Source organism: Rhagoletis pomonella, unplaced genomic scaffold, assembly GCF_013731165.1.
Source record: "Rhagoletis pomonella isolate Grant_MI unplaced genomic scaffold, Rhpom_1.0 Rhpom_scaffold_00005, whole genome shotgun sequence".
NCBI classification, from domain to species: Eukaryota; Metazoa; Arthropoda; class Insecta; order Diptera; family Tephritidae; genus Rhagoletis; species Rhagoletis pomonella.
This window is the reverse complement of record NW_023458559.1, coordinates 13,300,069-13,316,611: the sequence shown is the minus strand read 5'-3', so window position 1 is coordinate 13,316,611 and position 16,543 is coordinate 13,300,069. Positions and strand designations below refer to the sequence as shown.

The following is a 16,543-nucleotide window of genomic DNA, read 5'->3' as shown; positions in this document are numbered from 1 at the left end:
TGCGAACTGTGCAAAAATATTCGTTACTAAAGTTTTAATGCTTTTTCAATTAAATAAATAACTTAAAAATAAAAAAAGGAATGCGGTAAATTGTTCTAAGGGCACAATCGGTCTCGCCGAATCTGATTATATCATATCATAGTCCTTCAAACGATCTGCCGAGGACTTTAAAATTAAAGGCTATGCAACTCTAGTCAATTTGGGTACCCAGCTTCCATGAAAGCTGTTGACTCTCGAATACACTTTCCGGCATTCGATTTCTTATATTTTTAAGTTATTTTTACAGATGAAGAAAAAAGTAGGAAAAAACTACCGATGGATCGGGGTTTTTCATGGATCTTTGACTTATAGTATTCAGTGGTTACGTAATTTTACCAAATTAAAGACCAGACTTATACCTGTTAACAGTGCGACTCTCCTCATAACAGTACATTGAACATTTGTGTAAATAAAATCCAAATTAAAATTTTACGACTCAGCGTGTTTCGTCCTTCGAAAATTAAAATAGAGCACATGCGATCAAATTTTTACTTTCATTGCTCAACGATAACTGTAGTTACATATATTTCAGGGAACCAAACTTTGACAAACCATGACAAGTAAACAAAAATACCAATATTTAAAAATATTATTCAACAAAAATATCAAAATAGACCGGTTTTAAGTTTTCTAAAAGAAGGCCATATTAAAAGCTCAACATTGGCTATTTTACGGTTGCCATATGTCAAAGGGAAAGCAGCGGAGGGAGTTTTCATGGCTACCATGCATTATATCAATAATTTAGCTTTAGGAATAGTAAATACTAAATAAAATAAAGTTTTTTTTTTATTTTTTGATGTTGGGTTGAACCGGGCTGGAAGCCTGGCCTTGCGGAATGGTAGCGCGCGCTGCTAACCACTACACCACAGCAACCGCCATGGCTCTAGTGTGCTGAGGCATATCCCTGCAGAAAATTTGACTAGCTCAGAACTAGTGTAGAACTAGACCTTTTGCCGACAGTACTAGTTCTAGCTCGATACCCAAGCAATGCTTTCAACTGACCAGTTTTACACGGCGATGTCATTGGCGATGGCAATTGTCGCTCAGTGCAATACTTTGCAACCAGGTTTTAACCGGTTCTGTTTTGGACAGTTTTTTTTATAAGAAAACATTTTTAAGATTAGATTTTCGGATTTTTTTCTCTTCTGTTACAGATTCCATTTTTGTTACATATTTTATTAAAAAAAAATTATTCATTAAATTTGAAAACTCACAACGGCCTCCACTGCGATTTGAACTCGCGACCACGATGTTTGAGTCGGAGGTCTTCTCGCTGAGCTACTTTCGTATTGTACGACTAGTGAGCATTCGCATATTTGCACCGCAAGTTTCAACTGTCCCGCTCTGCATCCGTTTTGCACTAGTTCAGAGATAGCTCTGATATATGTAGTTCGGAAGTAGCGCTTTGTCAGACTATCTCTCAATTTTGCTGCAGGGATGTAATTGCGACGTACGAAAACCACGCTCTATAAGTCACCATAAGTCATGCCCGTGCTGGTATATGGCGCAGAAGCATGGACAATGACAACATCCGATGAGGCGGCTCTTGGAGTGTTCGAGAGAAAGATTTTGCGGAATATTTACGGGCCTTTACGCGTTGGCGACGGCGAGTACCGCAGACGATGGAACGATGAGCTGTATGAGCTTTACAACGACATGGACATAGTGCAGCGTATTAAAATACAGCGGCTCCGCTGGCTTGGTCATGTCGTTCGAATGGACACCGACGCTCCAGCTCTGAAAGTATTCAACTCGGAACCCGCTGGTGGTAGCAGAGGAAGAGGGCGGCCCCCACTGCGATGGAAAGATCAGGTGGAGAAGGACTTGGCTTCACTTGGCGTTTCCAACTGGCGTCAGTTGGCACAGAGGAGAAGCGACTGGGGTGCTTTGCTGAACTCGGCCAAAATCGCTTAGGCGGTTACAGCGCCAAAAAAAGAAGAAAGATGTAATTGCGTTGGTACTGAATAAAACGTAGAACGTGCATACTACAAATACATGTGGTTTGGCATACCGCAGTAGAATTCTATACGCAACGGCGCAGAATTGTGATTAAAATATGAAAACAAAACTTTGCGTGACTTTGCGATTCTGTAATTGTTTGTGTAATATATCATTTGTTTACGACCTGATACAATAATATGCAATAACATATGAACATAGTGTGTACGTATGAATGTACATACATATCTGTGTTCGTACGGAATAGTAGCATATGTATGTATGTCGGAAGGCTGGCTTTAGTATAATGAACCATTAGGGACATACGATTGCGAATGACTCAATAACATCGAGCCGTTGAATAACTCTTGGCAAATAAACGCGAAAGGAAAAGTTCCGATACTAGCAAGTCAATATTCTTATTAAGTCTCGTCAAAAAAGAATAAAGGGAATAGTGCGTTATACTGAAGCCAGTCTTACGACATAAGACAATGTTCCATAAGAACACGGATATCGACGGTGCTTTGGCAAAACCTCGTATCTCAAAGCACTCGTAAATAAACCTCTTTAAAAAATAACACTCTTAATAACCAAAACCATTTTTAATAACTTTTTGATCTGAATAATAAATATGTAGTATTTTTTGGTTAATTAGGAATAAAATAAAATAAAAGGAATCATAATATTTTAAGACCTATTTTGAACTTATTTTACGAGATACGAGGTAAGAGTGATTTCTGGATTACGAGGTTTTGCCAAAGTACCGTCGATTTGTATTCATATGCACATACCTATGTATACGGATGTATGCACACAGAGCGAAAAAAGTGAAATGATATATATCGCACGCTTAATAATATAACGAAGTAATTCAAAATTTAAAATTTTTGGGAAAGTGCAATCAAAGTTTTATCAATTTATACCGTTGGTATACAAAAAGACAGTTTGAAAGACACATACAATTATAGCCGAACCACATTTTGACAATTTTTAACATATTATTTTTGTTGTTATTAAATTTTGGTTATTTTTTTTTTTATAAAAATATAGTTCATTCCTTAACAAAACCCGTGTAAATCCAAATTTCAAACTTTGTGCAATATTAAAAAAAAAAAAATTAACAAACTCGTAAATGGCCCCAGAAGTGGAGAACGCTATACGCGGGGAATTAGGAGACAAGATTAATGGCCAACTGAGCGTCTCTCTCCTCGCTGTAAACTCGCGAGAACAAAGAATGGCCGTGGTGGAAATCGACGAACTGCCAGGCCGGACTCTTATTGAAAAGGGGAAGCTGCGAGACAGACCAGAGGCCAGACAGAAGCAGTTCATGCTGGAAATGTGGCCAGCAGGGCCACATAGCCTCTGCATGTAAAGAAAGCCCAAGCTGCTACCTGTGCTCGGCAGGAGATGGACAGCAAAATGCCAATCCCCTGCCCGGGTCGGGAGCGTGCACGGCCTACAGGGATGCCCTTGCTGAGGCTAAGACAAAGCTCGGGGGAATATGATTAAATTTATACAAGGCAATATGAACAGGAGTAGGGTAGCTGATGACCTGCTGGACCAATTGATTCTTGAACAAAGAGCAGACGCGATATGGTTTGCTAACCCCAACAATCGCGCAGAGAGCAGCGGGGTCGGACACTGCTACGTCCGAGTGAAAATGGCGCAAATCACTCTGGTGAGCTGCTACGTGTCTACAAACGACACAGTCCTTATCTTCAGGGAAAAGCTCTAAGACCTTGAAGACGAATTGTTGTAATTGTAATTGTTGCTGGAGATTTCAACGCAAGAGGCGTGGAATGGGGTATGCCCCAAACGATTGGTCCTTAAAATGGCAGCCCGTATTGGCCTGACCATCCACAACACCGGAATGACCCCCACATATCGAAGGCCGGGATTTGATTACTCTATCCCTGACATAACCCTGGTCTCAGAAAGGGCTTGTTCGAGGCTCCTATTAAAAGCGGCATTACTGCCGTACTGATGAAAAGGGGCAACATTGTTGCAACTGCCCTACTGATAATACATTGCTAGAAATTCACACAGAACGTAATACTTTAATAATTTGCGTACCAATGCGGTTGTGATTGCAACTCGAACAAGCTCAACGCCTTCTTCGAAGGGCTGACGGACGGAGAGTGATGGAAGACCTGAGTGGTAGCGACCACAACTACATCACCTTCCAAATCACTGATACAACGCGAGGGCAAACACGTAGTATCCCTCGCAGGAAACCAGGATGGAACCCGTCTAGGGTCGATATTCGCAAGTTCGATACATCACTCCTAGCAGATTCCCAAGGTATTTCACCCACAACGGGAGAGATCCACAACAGAGAGTCTTGAACTAAGCTGCTCGAAGAAACCATGCGCTGCATTCACCGGGCATGCAAAGCCTCAATGCCACAGAGGAGAGCATGGCCAGGTAAAAAGCAGGTATACTGGTGGAATGACTAAATTGCAGAGCTGCGAAGGGCCTGCCATAGTATGCGCAGACTCGCAACGCGCGCTCGTGGCAGACCTGAGGCGCTGACCAGAGCAGCAGCCTACAAAAGCGCTAAGAAAGCACTTGGGGCCGAGATACCGAGACCGTTGGCTTTTGTACGACATAACACAAGGTCAGAGAAAGAGACGTATAACCGGCAGAGCGGCACAGGGGTCTGTACTTGGCCCAGACCTCTGGAACGCCACGTATGATAGTCTGATGCGCACGGAAATGCCGGATAGCCATTGCTTGTCGCCATCGCGGACGACGTGGCCGCCGTCATAACAGCAAGAAGCGTCCAGCTAGCACAGCTCAAGCTAAACCAGGTCATGCGCAACGTCAGTGGATGGATGAGCGATCACGGTCTGCAATTGGCTACAGCCAAAACAGAGATCGTGCTCCTCACCAGGAAACGGATCACAACAATTATAAATATGATGGTCGGACCTCAACTCGTGACAACTTCTAGGTCTACAAAATACCTAGGGGTGAAGCTTGACAGCAAACTCACATTCTGGGAACACATCCATGGAGTATGTGAAAAAGCTGCGCAGAGCACGGTGGCTCTAAGCCAGCTGATGGTAACGTGGGCGGCCCGAAGCCATGCCGCAGGAAGCTTCTGATGACAGCAGTCCAGTCGGGGCGCTCGTACGGGGCAGAAATATGGGCCGACGCACCGTGGTTGATTTTATATGGGGAGAGCGGCCAAAAATACTTTTAATGGACATATCGGGATAAAATGTTTACCCTAAGGTCTGTTAAGAGTAAAAACTGTAATATGTAAAAGTGGGCGGGGTTGGACACGCCCACATACAGTCATGTGAAAAATAATACGGAGACGACATTGTGACCAGTTTCGGCTATTTTTGTTTTTTCGTTTGTTTAATGTTTATTTTCTTATAAAAATACAACTCACTATCTAACAAAAAACAAATTTCAAACTTTGTAAAAAACAAGTAATTTTTAGCAAAAAAAAACCGACTTCAACTCCCATATAAAAAAAAATATATATATATATCTCATGATCCACTGATCGGATCTCAACCAGATTAATATGGGACCACCTCTGAGACACTACCTTTCCGATGCAAAAAGAATTATCGAAATCGGTTGACGTGGTCCAAAGTTATGCGGTAACATACATAAAAAAAAAAAAAAAAAAGATTCCGACGAACTGATAACCTCCTCCTTTTTTGGAAGTCGGTTAAAAATAGAAAAATTCAACAAAATTTTAAAACAACACACAAGTACAGTATTGTACATATCCATTGCATACAATTTTCACTCACTCGGCTTTTCACATTATTTTAATTACGTTAAATCTAATTCAATTTTCAGCGTGCTGACGCTGTACAAATAAAATGAACAATTGATGACAGTTTTGTTGCTTTTTTCAGAAACAACCGTTAGAATTAAAACAAAAAATATATGACAACATGAAGTTTGGACAAATAACTGATTGCAAAGCCTCTTTTAGTTCAAAAATTTTTACATACATTTTTTTAATTTTGGCCTATGGCAGCAACCACTGTGTGACGCATTGAAAGTTAAAAAATACCGGATTCAAATGTCTTCGGTCCAGCGCAGAGGGACACTACGCATTGCTTCTGCATACGGTACAGTGTCCGCGGACGCGGTTCTAGTTATCTCTAGCGTCATGCCAATTGAGCTACTTGCTTACGAGCGAAAAGAGATTTACAATCTCAGTGCCGAGATAGGTCGAGCAGCTGCCGCGGCAAGAGCGCGCGAGCAACTAATCCAACAGTGTCAACAAAACTGGAACGCGAGCACAAAACGTCGATGGACGCACACTCTGATAGCCGACCTTCAAACATGGTTGAACAGACCGCATGGGGAAGTCGATTTCTACCTGACGCAATTCCTCATCGGTCATGGTTACTTCCGAGAATATCTGCATAGAATGGGAAGGGTGGACTCACCGTTCTGTCACTACTGTGGAAACGTCGAAGATAACGTGTACCACACATTCTTCACCTGCGAACACTTCTTGATTTCGCGCAGAATGTTAAAAGAAAAATACGGAGACATAACCTCCGAACAACATAGTTGGGGTAATGATCTCCAGTGCAGAAAAGTGGGAAGCAGTTGCGAGATACGTGAAATTCGTATTCCGCTGCAAACGAGAGGACGGTTGTCTACTGAGGACTCCCGAATGAAACGCCCCTACAAAAGAGCAGCCCCGAGGCTCTAGCAGCGCGCTCCTGCATCTGAAGACATGCAGAATTGCGGTGCCAGATGCGGGATTCTTGCGCGGGCGGTGGGAGTTTGGGTTTTAGTGGGTAGCCCAACACGCTTCGGTGGGAGTCAAACACTCAGGGTAGATAGTATAGAGACTAGCGCCCCCGGCTAGTGCATAAAGCATTTCCCTCTCCTACGAACAAAAATAAAAAAACAACAACAAAAAAATAATAAAAATAATAGTAATAACTAGTGAACCCGCATGGCGTTAAAACGCCCAAAACTTAATTTCAAAAACTGGAATTAATGGAGATATACGAAATCAATCGAATACTCTTGGAGAAAAATTGGAGCTATTGTAATAGGGGGCCTGGAACCTTCCATACCAACCGAATTTTTCGTACTGCATATCTTTGAAAGTATTCATGGTACAGTACTGGAACTTCGTATGGAGATATGTATGTACATGTAAAGCTTCTAGAAGAGATTCACTATAGAACCGGGTCATTTTTGCCGCCAGGGAGTGAAGAGGAAAAAATTCTTCAAACTTATTTCGTTTTGCGAATAACCGTGCTATGAAATGCTGAACAGTTAGAGAATTTCAAGAACTTCATCACGGATATAACACTTTTCTTAGGTTATTTAAAGCGGCAAATGACCACTAAACCTTAACCTTAGCAGAAGAATATTCCAATAAAAATCGTAAACGTGAATTGTTGGTGAAAATGTTGGACCAAAAAGTTTCAATAAAAAATAAAAATTTTGGGCGGGACGGAGTTCGCCGGGTCTGCTATCGGGTCTTATCTTATCTATATATATAAAACTTAAATGTCTTTCGTATGACCCCGATGCCTGACCAAACGACTGAACCGATTTCAATTCTGTAAAAAGGACTTTTTTGGATCTTCTGTGTGGAAGGTTTTTCGATTAAAAAAATTCAAAACTTTTAGTTGTTGTTGCCAAAAAATTAAGAAAGCTGAGGCGTCACGATTTCACAATTTCTTAGAGTTTTACGTATATTGTATGTCACCAACCTAACAAACGGCTGGACCGATTTCGTTCACATTTGGAACATATGTCAGCACCTTGAAGGGAAATATTTCGACTAAAAATTTAATCGCTAGGTGGCACTGGTGTCTGGATATTTTTAAAAACTGTATTTATTAGCATATTTGGAACATTGGTTAGCCAATTGAAAAGGAATATTTGGACTCAAAAATTACATATTCCTGAGGTTCTTATACAGTGGGAGAATAATGGATATCTACACATATACATATGTACGTCACAATAAAAAGTTGAAACCCCTATTTTGAGGGCACCAATATATCTCTTGAACCAACTGCGCTGGGGAACTGATACTAGGCGCGGATGCATAAATTGTAAATACCCTACTTATGGCGAAAATTGGCAGGTATAGGAAAAGGGGGCGTGGAACCTCCCATATAAACTGAACTTCTCATATTGCTTATGTCCCGAACCGCTTATGCTAAAGTCCTGAAATTTGACACAGCTACATATGTTATCAGTATCGCACTTATGGCGAAAAGTGCCAAATATTGGAAAAGGTGCACCCCCATACAAAGTTAGCTTCCCATATCGCCTATTCCTGGAACCGCCTTATGCTAAACGCCCTAAACAGCCACATATGTTATCAATACCTTACTTTCAGAGAAAAGTGGCAGGTATTGGAAAAGGGGGCGTGGCACCTCGCATACAAACTTAACTTTGTCTGACTTAGTAAGACCCAGACTATTAAGACGAATTGTAAAAGTGGCGAATTGACCACGCCCGTCCAAGTAGGGACAGGGTTGGTATATCACTGGCTTCATTTGACTCATTTAGCCAATGTAGGGGAAAACTTTTCACCCTGTTCGGCAGCGAGGATCCTTGGCCCTATTATAACAGAAAACGCTCATCTGTGCTCTTATGTTTCCTTATAAGGACTTATATTGGCACCGCATGTTGTAGTTGCAAGATCAAAGAAGATTATGCACGCTTGGAAGAGATTTCACAGGTGGAAATAAGACCATCGGCAAAATTCATGACATGGAGAGGAATTAGTATTCCATATGGCATCAAAGCGCTACTATTTTTGTAATTTATTTGGGAAAAATAAAACATTTAGATTTTTGTTTGGATTTTCTTTGATATTAAATTTACTATCCCAAAACAATTAATATCAAATAAAACACCTAGTATATTTCAGGACGAATGGATAAGGGTTGATCCAAGAGCTTGTGTGAGCAAATTCGATTTTTGGCAGCAAATGTCAATTACGCGGTTTTGCAGGATGACGATACGCGGTTTTGTACTTTAAACGACGATATACTTAATTAGTGTTTTTCAAGCTATTTTTTTGTTATTTTTTGTAACAATATTGTTCATACCTTAACCAAAATTATATAAATCAAACTTTATAAAATATTTAGAACAAATTCCAACTTTTTAATCTGAATCTTTAAAGCTTTTTTAGTGTAATAAAGTACAAGTTTTAAGCGGCTAAAATATCGCATAGATTTTTTTCGCTGACGGCTTTTTTCATATAACAAGTGCAATTGATAAAAACTGTCGTTGACTTTTTTTTAATTTTTTTGCAAAGACATTTTTCCACAAAAAATTCATGCTTCTATGGGAATAGTACATAACACCGTCAACAAAAAAAAATATTAAAAAATCAATGCGATTTTTAGCCGCTTAAAACTTGCACCTAGTTGACTAAAATTTCATAAGCCATGAATTTATTGAAAATTTTCTAAATTCCGTATAAAGTTTGAATGCTTGATTTATATGTATTTGGTTAATGCATGAACAATATTGTTATAAAAAATAACAAAAAAGATGTAGATTGAAAAACATTGCAAATATTTAAACAAGTAAAGAGCTATAAGTTCGCCCGAAACCCGGTGCACGTATTAAATATCGTTTTTTAACTTCTGTAAACTACATGGGTAGCAAGTTTTAAATTGGCGTACTTAGTTATTGATATATACGTATGTGTTCGTATTTCAAAAATTTACCTTATATTATATATAAGTGAGCGTAATTTTAGTCTGATTTCTTTTTGCGCCAAAGGCATTAACTGTACCGAGTTTCGTAGAAATGTCTTCCTATCTATTTGTTTAATTGTTAGATGACACTTTGTTGTTATTTTTTTTGAAATATATAAATTATTGTGCTTTTTTTGGGCCCACAAAAAAAAATCCCTGAAAATTGTAGCCCTTAGTATTAATATTAAGTGCTCGACCAAGGCAAAGATTTCCCATTTAAAATACAGGTAAACTTTGACTTTTTTCTTCAAAATTCTACAGCTCAGAGGCAATTTATGGTATAATCATAGTCAATGAAGGGGTTTCTTCAGAATTGAATGCTCTACAAAAGTGTCCATTGCGGCGTGACTCTAACTCCCACCAGCGAGGTAGTACGGGTCACTAACCCAGTTTTTTCGAGATTCTCGTTTTTTTGCCCCTATCTCGTAAATAACAAGAGCTACAGAAAAAATGTAAATGACGAACTTGTAGGGCATTCAATATCCTTTGAAGTTGACGCAGTGTGGAATATTCTTGGAAATATCGATGTTAGCGATTTGGTGTTCAAAACTTTTTTGTATGAAATTGAATATACTACAAATTTGTCATATAATTTGTTCTGTAGTTCTTGTTATTTACGAGATAGGAGCAAAAAAGAGAATGTCATGAAAAAATAGGGTTTAGTGATCTGTACTACGCCGCAATAGACACTTTCGTAGAGCATTCAATTCTAAAGAAACCCCATCAAATGACCATGATTATACCATAAAGGCTGTGAGCTATAGAATATTTAAGAAAAAATGTTAAAGTTTACGTGTATTTTAAACGGGAAGTCTTTGCACGCCTGGGTCGAGCACTTAATATTAATGTTAGGGGCTCAAATTTTCAGGGAATTTTTTAGTCACATGCCCTTTATTCGCCCCGATTTGGCTGATTACACATTGCATCTGTTACTTTTCATGTTGTATACTTTTAGAATCCACTGCTTTTTATTTAGAGAATTTTGACGACGAAAATTTAGCGTAGCGATTGTCAGAATCCCACTGCTGGCTATTCTGTTTTGCTTTGCATATGAAACTGCCTATGCATAATAATTCGTAAATATTGTTACAAACAATTACAAACTATTGCGTAAAAAAATAAAACTATTGTCAGTGGTTTTTCTAATTTCGATGTGAATATTCATTTCAATGGAAATGATATTTTTGATTGATTTTTCGATTTAATGTGCTGTACGATAAATTGCATGAATTCAATATTATTTACTACAATTGCTATAACTTTTCTCTTTTCAAACCGATTTGTAAATGGCTTGGGTCTATATTCTTTGAAATTGAATAAGCTTTATTATAACATGAAAACCAAAACAAAAAGTTTGTTCCTTTTGGGTGTAATTTACAGCAGAATAACGATGCAACTTAAAGTTATGCCCGATTTCTCCCATAGATAGATAATTCTTCAAATGACAATCTGATTGGAAAAATTATATAGCAGGGTGATAAGAAATTCGAAAACCTTTAAAGTGGTGGAAAGCTTTTTGGCAAAATCTCAAAACTCAGTCGTTTTTATATATTTTTGATTTTATATTCCGATCCGATCGTTTTTTCCTGAATGCATACGGTTTTCTTAATTATCTAATGCAACGTACAAGGACTTCCTTTTTCGCATGGCAAACGGTATATTTCAATAAAAAGTTGATATAACGAACGATCTAATATACATGCATGCATGTTTCTACTTGAGGACGTTGTGCTTGAGATTGCAACGTGTGTGAGCTCGTTATATAAAGTTGTGGCTTGGTTGTACGAAAGATAAAAAATTTGATTTTTTGGTAAGCTTTACAACTACTCGCAATGTTAAAGGCATGTTCTACAAGCTGCTTATTTTCGTGGTAACCAAAAAGCAAAAAACAATGTGTTTCAAGTTTTATTTGTCCACAAAATAACGCAAAATAGAAGAATCAGCCAAAATGCGTGATTTTGTTGAATTTGAAGATGTATACCGAAACTATGGAATTTTTAAAATGAGTTTGTACGAAAAAACTTAACGTTCGTGGGCAAAACGTCCAACTTGATTGCGAACCAAGTTAAACCAAGGGTCGAGTGTATATGACTTGCAAGAGCTTGAAGTTCACTCTATCACTTATGCTCCAAATTGCTATATGTACATAAGTAATATATAATTTAGTCTCATGTCAATTAGCGCTAAGCAAAATGGTAGTTTTTGTGCCAATAAACATTACGGAGTGAGTAAATTAGGTAATAAACGACGGCTTCTTATTTCATTGCAGGCAGTATGACATCTGACTTTTTTCGTGTGGTTAATGAGGCTCGCCGTCATTCGCTCGGACCTTTCAGTCCCTCATTTAATATACAAACTTGCTTGTTTGAAGGTTTACAAAAGCATTTGCCAGAGGATGCGCATAAACGGGTCAATGGGCGCTTACATATTTCGTTAACGCGAGTTCATGATGGTAAAAATGTCATCGTTTCCGAATTCAATTCGCGCGATGAACTCTTGCAAGCTTTGCTGTGCGCCTGCTTCATTCCAGGCTTCTCAGGCATATTCCCACCTCGGTTTCGTGGAGTGCGGTATATGGATGGAGCTTTTTCAGACAACTTGCCAATTCTGGATGAGAACACAATTACTGTAAGCCCCTTCTGTGGTGAGAGTGATATTTGTCCACGTGATCAAAGTTCTCAACTCTTCCATTTGAATTGGGCTAATACCAGCATTGAAATATCTCGGCAGAATGTTAATCGTTTCGTCCGAATTTTGTTTCCACCGCGGCCGGAATTTCTTTCGAAATTCTGTCAGCAAGGGTTCGACGATGCAATGCAGTTCCTTCATCGTAATAATTTAATAAATTGTCGTCGTTGTGTAGCTGTGCAATCGACATTTGTAGTATCAGAGACAGTGGCACAACCTCAGGACTTTGATCCTGAATGCAGAGAATGCAAAAAGCATAGAAATGTAAGTATAAGATAATAACCGAGCGCTTAATATTTCCTCTATATTATTGTCCGGATAATTTTAGGACGCTTTAAGCTCAAACATGCCACAGACTGTATTGGATGTCATTCAAGATTATATCGAACAAGCTAATAAAGGCTTGGCCAATTGGATATTTAAGCACCGAGGAATAAAACTGCTGTCCCTGCCAGCAACAGTACCTATGGATTTCTTCTTGGCCACAGTATCGAAGTGAGTTCTATTACCTATTGTTCTCTTTTTGGTTGTTTGTGTATCGGACAGAATAGGTCTATGATCTATTTCGCAACGAATTACCGTCATTCTTTGTTAAATTTGGTTTGGAGTAGAGATGTGCACGTGAGGTTTTGGCACGCATTCATGCGGATGTTTTAAAAATCAACAACTTTTGGTTTTAAAGGGTGAACACACCAAAACTGCGACACTTAGAAATTACTACCAGAAACAAACTAGAAGGCTTTGAAATTATTATTTTTTTTATTATATAACTTGGAAGTTTAGATGTTATTAAAATGTTAAAATATTAGTTATTATTTGCTCCATATGCAAGTGATCGGTAATTTCATCGCACACGCGCCATCATGTTCTGCACGACTGCATCATCGACATTACGCGATGCGCACAACTACTTTGTTTTGCACTCTTCAATAATTTTCACTCTTTCACCTGTTTTCTTCAAGATTCCTTTGACAATTGAGCAATATTCCCCAATAGGGCGTGGCTCTGGGCTATTGGGTGGATTGCAGTCGTGAGGTACAAAATTGATGTTATTTGCATTATACCACGGCAATGTGTCCTTGTGTTCTAGTGCCACTATACTTTGCCATGTCCGCCTAGAACGATGGCCTACTCCTTATCTGTTGATAAATGACAGAAGACGCCTTTTGAGGCACTCATCCCGATAATCTTGATCATTCATTGTCCCGGATGGGAAAAAAGGGCAGCTCTTACGGCCGCAGGAACAAATAGCTTGCCAAACCATGTGGTTTTTGGAAATTTGGACTTCATTTTCAGCTTACAACTTTCAGGGGCATCTTGACGACTTGCAGCAGTATAAAAATCATGACCTGCAATATATTTTGAATTCTTTTAGCAGTAGGTTTCGCAGTCCATAACAATGCAGTTGTATTTTTTAATTTAGAATTCATACAACTTCCGAATGCGGGATTTCGCTGTAACATTCTACTTTGCGCCTCGGTCTGGCGCTGTTTGAGCTGTAGAACATCTCAATGAAGCTTTCCGCTTTACCTTTTGTACGAAAAACTGCGATCTCCGTACGGATTTTGCAACATAACGCTACAAAATCTTCGGATCTCGCGAAAACGCACTGAGGACCTTCGGAGCACTGTTTTTATCACTTTGACCATGCTAACCCCCGCTCCCTGGTTTTCTCGTAACTGTCAGGCCTTATTTGTACCGATTAAAACCCTGCAAACTGTCGAATAGTGCACTCTTTAATTTTTTAGCAAGTTTACGTGTACTTAAGGCCGGATCATTTATAAACTCGTGCAAAATGGTTTGTCTCGTTTCTAGCTCGGTTGCCATTTTTAACTCAACTAGGAATCAAATTCAAATGAAATTTCTTCTACGTTCATCTAAGGTCTTGGTCAACTTATGGTATTTGAATTTCAAAATATTGAATTCGTTTTGGGTAAGTTATAAGCTTCCCAAAGTGTCGCAGTTTTGGTGTGTTCACCCTTTATGCGAACTAATCTCGTATACAGGGTTAGAAAAAACATGTTTCAAACAAGTTTTTCATAAATGTTTTAATTTACATGTTTTAAACATATTTAAACATTGTTTTAAACACTTTCAATAATTCAATACTTTTGAAATTAAGGGTGGGTAGAAATCAAATCCATCGAAGAACTCATAAAATATCTATTAGAAATCAATAATAATAATAATGTTTACCATTAAAATTAACGTTATCTCTATAATATAAATACGCCACAAGAAAATTTAGCAATCCCTTTTCGGAAGGCACCGTTCGCTCAATTTCAATGAAACATACACCGATTTAAAGGATATAACTTGCTCTAATCCAGAAATGTTAATCCCGATACATTAAGGGCGTGGCATGTGACATATAGACTAAAATGTGAAAACCACTATATCTCTAAAACCAATTATGCTGAAGAACTGAAACTTAGCACAGATGCATAGATTGTAAATACCCTACTTACGGTGAAAAATGATAGGTACTGGAAAAGTGGGCGTGGCACTTCCCATACAAAGTGAAATTCTCATATCGCTTATCTCTGGAACCACTTATGCTAACGTCCTGAAATTGGACACACTAACTTATGTTGTCAATACCGTACTTACGGCGAAAAGTGGTCGATTTTGGAAAAGGGGGCGTGACACCGCCCATAAAAACTGAAATTCTCATATCGCTTATCCTGCAACTGCTTATGATACCGTGCTGAAATTTTACACAGCAACTATGCTATCAATGCCGTACTTACGGTGAAAAGTGGTAGATAATGGAAAAGGCACCGCCCATACAAACTGAAATTCTCCTATCGCATACCTCTGAAACCGCTAATGCCAACGTCCTGAAATGTGACACAGCCACATATGCTATCAATACCGTACTTATGGCGAAAAGCGGTAGGTATTGAAAAAGGGGGCGAGGCACCTCCCATACAAGCTGAAATTCTCATTTCGCTCATCTGTGTATCCGCTTATGCTGACGTTCTGAGATTGTACGCAGCTGCATATGTTATCAATACCGAACCGAAATGCAAATTCCATATCACTTATATCTGGAACCATATATGATAAGGTAATGGAATTTGATACACCTACATCTATAATATAAAACGGCAAGAATCATTCAATTGGAACCATTTTCTACCAGATTTCTAAATCGCATTGAATGATTGTTGGATCAGTGTGTGGCGCAGAGATTGAGAGTAGAGATGGGCATGGGACTAAATATTAAGTCTCGATCCCGCCTATCCCCAAATTCAATTTTTAACTTTCGAACCGGCCCATCCCGACGTTTTTCAGAATTGTACCGCGGGCCCGGGGGCCCCGCAAGTCTTGCTAATTAATTTTAAACAAAATAAATTGTATGGAAGATCTGGAATCCTTCGATTATTTTGTTTTGCTTTGTTGTTCGTTTTCGCCTTAATAAAACATAAAAGGGTCATTTTTCATGCAAATTTTTTAAGTAAGATTTTCTTAATTTTCGGAGGTTGCGGTTTTATCGGCAGTAGCGGGAGAAGATTTTTGGTTCAATATTGGTGATAAGCAAAATTTAAAAGTGTATGAAAAAATGTCGAATTTCGACAACTGGGCGATACTAGTATAAATAAAAAAGTAGTCTTGTTTATTTATTAGATTGTGCTAGTACTCACAGTCATCGTACAGTTCCATAAGTAACATAAGTCTTCTTCTTACCATTTTTTTTTGGCATCTGTGTCTTTGGTTCAGTGTGTTAGAGTATTTTGAATAAATTGTAATGGAAATGGAAGAAATTGTAATAGAAAAGAAAGAAATTGTAAAAGATAAGAGCAAATGCCAAAAAACAGGTGATCTGAGCTGTATGCGTTTTTCCTTAGGAAACTGTACGATGCTGACAGTACCATGGTGAAATATACCTCATTCATTCATGTTTAACGTTTTAATTTTGTTATTGTCACAATTTAACTCAAACGTATTCAGCCTTCATCCCAGTGCACGGACTTCACCACTTTATTGGTAGATCTCCCAACTTTTTAGCTATATTATATTTTCTACCATTTTTACCAACAAAAGCTAACAATCAACCAATATTTTTCGGAAAGAAAGCAGAGAGATCGCAGTGTGAGTGTATGTCCATATTTTGTCATCGGACACATCTTAAATAAAAATTA

The 16,543-nt window shown here is 38.6% G+C and overlaps 1 protein-coding gene across 5 annotated transcripts in view; it reads left to right on the top strand.

Annotated features, from left to right (window-relative positions):
* LOC118738722 (1-acylglycerol-3-phosphate O-acyltransferase Pnpla3) overlaps window positions 1-16,543 on the top strand; it is a 255,899-nt gene that overhangs the window by 143,564 nt on the left and 95,792 nt on the right. For all 5 annotated transcript variants that reach the window (XR_004992943.1, XM_036469648.1, XM_036469646.1 and 2 more), the window contains exons 2-3: window positions 11,980-12,662; window positions 12,727-12,893. Coding sequence is in view for 4 of the 5 variants with exons in the window: in XM_036469648.1 (XP_036325541.1) it covers window positions 11,980-12,662; window positions 12,727-12,893 (850 nt within the window). In the remaining variant the exon portion in view is untranslated. The remainder of the gene's footprint in view (window positions 1-11,979; window positions 12,663-12,726; window positions 12,894-16,543) is intronic.